The sequence below is a fragment of the Cebus imitator genome, unplaced genomic scaffold (assembly GCF_001604975.1).
Source record: "Cebus imitator isolate Cc_AM_T3 unplaced genomic scaffold, Cebus_imitator-1.0 Scaffold8, whole genome shotgun sequence".
NCBI classification, from domain to species: Eukaryota; Metazoa; Chordata; class Mammalia; order Primates; family Cebidae; genus Cebus; species Cebus imitator.
Window position 1 is genome coordinate 9,213,416 of NW_016107323.1, and position 7,250 is coordinate 9,220,665.

Sequence of the window (7,250 nt, forward strand, 5' to 3'; positions counted from 1 at the left end):
TTTTTTTCCCCAGAGGAAGTTTCACTCTTGTTGCCGAGGCTGGGGTGCAATGGCGCAGTCTCGGCTCGGCTCACTGCAACTTCCACCTCCCGAGTTCAAGCAATTCTCCTGCCTCAGCCTCCCCAGTAGCTGGGATTACAGGCATGCGTCACCACACTTGGCTAATTTTTGTATTTTTAGTAGAGACGGGGTTTCGCTGTGTTGGTCAGGTTGGTCTTGAACTCCTGACCTCAGGTGATACACCTGCCTTGGCCTCCCAAAGTACTGGTTTACAGGCATGAGCCACTGCACCTGAGCTTGGTATCCACTTTCTTTTTTCTTTTTTCCGAGATGAAGTCTTGCTCTGTCACCCAGGCTGGAGTGCAGTGGTGTGACCTCGGCTCACTGCAACTTCCACTCCCCAGGTTCAAGCTCCTGCCTCAGCCTCCTGAGTACCTGGGACTCCAGGTGCATACCACCAGGCCTAGCTGATTTCTGTATTATTTTTTTTAAAGATGGGGTTTCACTATGTTGTCCAGGCTGGTCTCGAATTCCTGACCTCATGATCTGCCTGCCTCAGCTTCCCAAAGTGCTGCGATCACAGGTGTGAGCCCCCGCATCTGGCCTGGTAGCCATTTTCATTGATTGATGCCAGGTGTACTTCCTATGGACAAGGCTGAATAGGGTAGGGGTATATGTGCGTGCGTGCATGCATGCTTGCAAGTCAGAGGGAGGGCAGGGCAGGGTGATTCCTGGACTGTGTGGGATTCACTTACAGCTAGAAAGGGGAAACCATATCTAGGCCTGGAGTCCTAGCTGTGCCCCTGCCTGGGAAAGAGGGAGGGCAATGGAGACTCAAGGCAAAGTGTGACTTTGAGGACAAGGTTCTTTGGGGTGAGAAACTATCTGTGATGGGACTGAACTGTGTTCTCCCAGTCCCCCAGCAGATACGTATGTTGAAGCCCTAATCCCCAGTGTGACTGTATTTGGAGATAGGGCCTTTAAAGAGGTGATTAAGGTTAAAGACGTCATTAGCATGGGCCCCTAATCAGACAGGACTGGTGTCTTTGTAAGAAGAGGAGAGTAGGACACAGATAGGTACTGAGGGAAGACCCCATGAAGGGACCTTGAGAAGGTGGCAGTCCAGGAGCCAAGGAGAGCAGCCCCAGGAGAAACCAGCGCTGCTGACACCTTGATCTGGGCCTTCCAGCCTCCAGAACTGAGAGAGAACACGTTTCTGTTGTTGAAGCCAGCCAGTGTGTAGTGTCCTGTCACGGCAGCCTGAGCTGACCAGCACAGTCCCCAAGTCAGGCATGTGGAGAAAAAGAACAGGTTTGTTTAAAAATGGGTTAGAAAACCCATTTAGCACTTAGGAAAAAACTCAGAAAGAAATTAGTAACTCAGAAAGCATTATCAACAGGGGAGATGGACCAGTTCCCCAGATACTATGCTTTTGGCTAAAACAATTTCTGTGCAAGGTGACAACTGGGTTGAGGGTAACCCTCTTACCTCTCAAAATGAAGATCATAACCGCAGGACAAGATCGCCCTCCAGACGCTGCGGATGTCTTGCTTGGCTCGGTCAATAACAAATTTGTGAAATCCTTCCAGTGTCAGGTATTTTTCCTCAGGGACTGGTGGAAAGGGTTCAGTGTGAGGAATCTGGCAAGACCTGTGCACATCGCGTGCCTCCAATGCGTGTGCTCTCACCACAGCCTCTCCCTCACGGCCCAAACCACCTAATTCCCCTCTCCCTCCCGTAACTCTGGAGACTGTCATTTGCCATTGCAACCCATTGTGCACAGGATACTCATAAGCCCTCACGTGCCCACGCCCCCAACCATAACCCCTCAACTGGCTGTAGTTTCCCCATGTCCCCTCTTTCTATGAAACTCAGAAACATCCCCGACTGACAAAGCAATTTTCCAGACAACAGAATAGCCTTCTCTAATGCTGCCTGGTCTTTCTGGAGGCTTACATTCTACTGCTCCAGCACGGGCCACTAGCTCAGGCCAGTGTCTTCTAGAAGAAAGTGTCCAAGCAGATTTCCCAATCTTCACTTTTCAGTGACAATCATCTATTCTTCACCCTTGGTGTGTAGTCTTTCTGGAATTGCTATTTTACCTCCTCAAGTTCATGGTCATCAAAGATGGCATCCAGGGGCGATCCCTAGCCAGGAATATTTCCCAGCATCTCTGGAAATGCTGCCCTGCCTGATACCCCAGGGAACCCATAGCCCAGAGCAGGGGCCATCCCAGTGGGAGAGCAACCAGTCGGGAAAAGCAGAGGCCTGCTCCTGGGAGGCTGCCCAGACTCCAGGGTGGAAGCAGGTCCCCGCCTGCTCCAGGCCCCACCTGCTCATTCACCTTCTTGTTTTTTGGTAGGTGACTTTTCTGGGTCCTTTTCATCTGGTTTGCTCTTTTCTGGTGACTTTGGCTTCACAGTTGGCTTCTTCTCACTTAAGGCAGTCCTGCTGTAGACCAAAGCACTGGAATTAGACTAACACACGTTCACACTCCCGATAGGAAATATACAGTCTAGTACAGGCATTCATTCCTGCCCCCTCCTCCAACTGAGGGCTTAGACAGGGCTGGGTTCAAGACCACCTTTGTTCTGAGTGAGAAAAGTTTGCTGAGCAAATTACAAGGACAAATTCCTGCCTTAAACTGTGACAAATCTTGTAGAGACTCTTTTCAAACACTCTACATATTTTAGAGCTACATTGTTCAATAAGGTAGTCACTAGCCAGATGTAGCTACCTAAGGTTAAATTAATTAAAATGAAATATAATCAGAAATTCAGTTCCTGTTTACCCTTGCCACAATGCAAATGCCCCATAGCCAGTTGTGGCTAGGGGCTGCTGCACCCAACAGCACAGACATAGACACAGCACTGATTTCCACCAGCACAGAAAGTACTACAGGACAGTGCTGAGTGAAGAACGCCATTTCTACCTAATGAATTAATTTTTAAAATCCTTTGTTTTTCTGGTTAAACAGTTCCTCTAGAGACTCTTACTGGGTAATACTTTGCTATCAAGGTTTCAACTCTGAGTACTTGAGAGTCATTTTCTAAAGAATATTCTATTAAATTTATATGCATATCCACATTTAGAATGTTACGTAGCTATTTTTTAAAGGAATGGGGAATTCTTTTTGTACTAGTCTGAAATGATCACCAAAATCAGTATTAAATAAAAATGGCAAGGCGTGGACATGGTATATGGTGCCCAGCACTGGGCATATGAGTAGAATTGCTTGTGTATTTACAGAAAGGGTTCTTCTGAAAGGCTGGAGAAGCAACCTTACAGGCTCAGGGAGGGAACTTCAAGGCTTAAGAATGGTCGAGTGGCTTTTCACTGTGTATGTTTTCAAATTTTCTACCATTTTAGTCATTCAAAACTTAAGAAAATAATACATAGGCATAAATCAAAGGTCATGTACTTAAAAGTGGCTGTTATGCATGGGGCAATTTAACTTTTCCCAATAGGCACTATGCATTTTTTTTTTTTTTTTGAGGCAGGGTCTTGTTCTGTCACCAGGCTGGACTGGAGAGCAGCGGTATGATCATGACTCACTGCAGCCTTGACCTCTGGGGCTCAAGCCATCCTCCTGCTTCAGCTTCTCGAGTAGCTGGGACCACAGGCGCACACCACCACAGTCGGCAATTTTTTTTATATTGTTTTGTAGAGCTGGGGTTTTGCCATGTTGCCCAGGTTAGTCTTGAACTCCTAGGCTTAAGGTGTTACGCATTTTCTAATCTTCCTACAATAACTATGCATTATTTGTGCGGCAAAAAGAAGTAGGGTTTTAAAAAAAATTCTGTACATTTTAGATGTTGTCTTCATTTAGATGGGTCGGCTTTCCAGCCTGCATGGTCAGGATTTGACCGCACCTGTGGATAAAATGAAACTCTGGTGCTCAGCTGATGGAGCTGAGGACTGAGAAAGGCACTCACCAGAAGGGACCCAGGCACCCACCAGGCGCAGTGGCTCCCGCCTGTAACCTCAGCATTTTGGGAGGGCAATGCAGGCCCATCGCTTGAGCCCAGAAGTTCGAGACCAACCTGGCCAACATGGTGAAACCCCATCTGACACAATATAAATGAAGAAAAAAAGAAAAAAAAAAAAAAAGAAACCCCATCTGTAGAGAAAATTTTTCAAATTTAGCCAGGTGAGGTGTCATGTGCCTATAGTCCCGGCTACTCAGGAGGCTGAGCGGGGAGGATTGCTTGAGCCTGGGAGGTTAAAGCTGCAGTGAGCTATGATCGGGCCGCTGCACTCTAGCCTGGGTGACAAAGCATGACAAAAAAAGCCCGAAACCAGGCTCCTCCAGAGGAGCTGCCATCCCCAAGGCTCCTGCTTGGAGGCTGCCTCCACATCTGCCCATGGCCAGGCTGCCCGGGCTCCTTGGGGCACGTACCTGACACTGTTGAGCACGGCCTTGTCCTTGGCGGGCGGTTTGGTGATGGGTCGCTTGGTGCTCACCACCTTCACGGGGTGTTGCTCCTTTCCGGCCTTGCTGTACTTGCTCTTGTCAAACTTGGGCTTTGGTACGCCATACTTCCTCAGGATCTGTGGAGTACAGAGGTGGGGAGGAGGCTGTCAGGTTTGCCTTGCGGAGCACTTGAGGCCTGGCCTGGGCACGGTGGGAACGGGCAGCTACCTGGGTGAGCTGATCCTCCAGCACCTTTTTTGGAGGCCGGACATTGGTGAAGAAGAGGTGGAGGAGGTTGCCTGGGGTCTGGGAGTTGATCTGCTCTTTGCTAAGATAAATGTCAGAGACTCTGATGGGCTTCGCTGGTGTCAGGCTCAGCGTCTGCTCTGAATGGGCACAGCTCTTAAATATTTCCGTCAGAACCTCTCTGGCCCCCGGCACCAGCTTCTCCCCTGTTGGACGGAGAGGGAGCAAAACAACTGTGCTGTGAACATGCATCGGGACAAGCCCTGCGAGCATTCCGTGTCCAAACACTGAAAGGGGCAGTGGATGGATGCCAGTGGAATGGCGAGCTGCCCACCAAAGCCTGGCTCCCTCTCTGGGCACACCCCCAGCACATGTCCAGTCTTTCTTGCCGTCAGGGGTGGCCCTGCAACCGTGGTCACTGTGGGATGTGAGCTACCCAGGGGCCAGGCTGCTCTCCTCTGCACTTGGCCCCTACCTGGCTGCTCAGGGAGGACAGGCCCCTCCTTGAGGGTGGGTATACCTCAGTGCTCACCCCAACTCTTACATCTGCAGGGAATTAACTTCCACTGGACTTGAGCCATTGTCCTCTTGGGGCTATTTATCATAGCAGTTTAGCCTAGAATAGTCCCAGAGAATAGAGAGCCAGCAAGTATTTTCAGTGGGAAGTACAACTTGTTAAACAGGTGATTGTATTCTTAGGAAATGTGCTTCAAAATTGGTATGACAAGCAGGTGAAAGTTTTCTGAGGTACAAGAAAACTGTCCAGGAGCACCAGAAAAAAATATTTTTTTGTCCCCAAACAAGCACTCTAGAAGCTGTTCTCGCCTTTCCTAAGGGCCAGTCATGAACCCATCTGTGTGGTCTCAGGAATCACTCCCTTCTCCTGGCAGCCTAGGCCCCTCATTCCCTCTGGCCACTCCCTCTCTTAGGGAGTCTGGCCGAGGCCAGGCCCAGCTGTGGCAACTCCAGCACATCTGGGCTGAAGGTGGGACAGGCAGGTGCGTGGAAGAGAGGGGCTGAGCCCTCAGCTGACACAGTTTAAAACCCTCACATGAGGCCAGATGCAGTAACTCACACCTGTAATCCCAGCACTTGGGAGGCTGAAGCAGGTGGCTCACTTGAGGTCAGGAGTTCAAGTCCAGCCTGGCCAACATGGTGAAAACCCCTCTCTACTAAAAATACAAAAATTTGCCGAGCATGGTGGTGTGCGACTGTAGTCCTAGCTGCTCAGGAGGCTGGCGTAGGAGAATTGCTTGAACCCGGGAGGTGGAGGTTGCAGTCAGCTGAGATAGTGCCACTGCACTCTAGCCTGGGAGACTGGACTCTCAGCAAGACTCTGTCTAAAAAATAAATAAATAAAATAAAATAAAAGTAAAACAACCCTCCATGATGAGCAAAATATTTACAGTACTGTGCTGACCCATTTCGGAACCTGAGGAAGAGGAAAAGATCAGTAATGCTGATCCTATCTTTATTTAAAATATTAACACTGCTGATCATGAATACTTTAATTATGACTTTAAAAAAAAACTGCACTAGAATATTATTTATCTTACTGACTGAATTTTTGGAGCCCCATTAAATTGCATACCTAAGACCACATTTACCTCACCCTGATCCCATCTCTGAGGGAACATTTCCAGATTTCATGATTGGGTAATTTTTTTTTTTTTTTTTAGACAAGGTCTTGCTCTGTTATCCAGGTTGGAGTGCAGTGGCGTGATCTCAGCTCACCACAGCCTCTGACTCCTGGGCTCAGGTGATCTTCCCACCTTAGCCTCCTGACTAGCTGGGACTACAGGCACGTGCCACCATGCCTGGCTTAATTTTTGTAGAGGCAAAGTCTCACTATGCCGCCCAGACTGGTCTCAAATTCCTCGGCTCAAGCAATCCTTCTGCCTTGGCCTCCCAAAGTGCTGGGATTACAGGCATGAGCCACTGTACCCAGCCAGGGGTAATAATTTTAAACAACAAAACCTCTATTCAATATTACATTTTTGGGCTCAGTGCAATGGTTCATACCTGTAATCCCAGCACTTTGGGAGCCCGAGGTGGGCAGATCACTTGAGGTCAGGAGTTTGAGACCAGCCTGGCCAACATGATGAAATCCTGCCTCTACGAAAAATACAAAAATTAGCTGGGTATGGCAGCATGCACCCATAATCCCTGCTACTGGGGATGCTGATGCTGGATAATTGCTTGAACCTGGGAGATGGAGGCTGCAATGAGCTGAGATCTCACCACTGCACTCCAGCCTGGACGACAGAGAGAGACTCTGTCCCCCCAAAAAATATTACATTTTTCTACTTCATAAACACAGAACAGACCAACTCTATGATGAAATTTCAAACATTAAAGAATTAGATTGGCCGGGTGCGGTGGCTCAAGCCTGTAACCCCAGCACTTTGGGAGGCCATGGCGGGTGGATCATGAGGTCAAGAGATAGAGACCATCCTGGTCAACATGGTGAAACCCCGTCTCTACTGAAAATACAAAAAATTAGCCGGGCATGGTGGTGCGTGCCTGTAATGCCAGCTACTCAGGAGGCTGAGGCAGGAGAATTGCCTGAACCCAGGAGGCGGAGGTTGCG

The 7,250-nt window shown here is 48.9% G+C and overlaps 1 protein-coding gene across 1 annotated transcript in view; it reads right to left on the minus strand.

Moving 5' to 3' along the window:
* HECTD4 (HECT domain E3 ubiquitin protein ligase 4) overlaps window positions 1-7,250 on the minus strand; it is a 232,540-nt gene that overhangs the window by 14,944 nt on the left and 210,346 nt on the right. Inside the window, exons 62-65 of the mRNA XM_017540172.1 lie at window positions 4,643-4,866; window positions 4,400-4,551; window positions 2,345-2,451; window positions 1,489-1,612 (exon numbers count right to left, since the gene is read on the minus strand). Coding sequence (XP_017395661.1) covers window positions 1,489-1,612; window positions 2,345-2,451; window positions 4,400-4,551; window positions 4,643-4,866 — 607 coding nt within the window. The remainder of the gene's footprint in view (window positions 1-1,488; window positions 1,613-2,344; window positions 2,452-4,399; window positions 4,552-4,642; window positions 4,867-7,250) is intronic.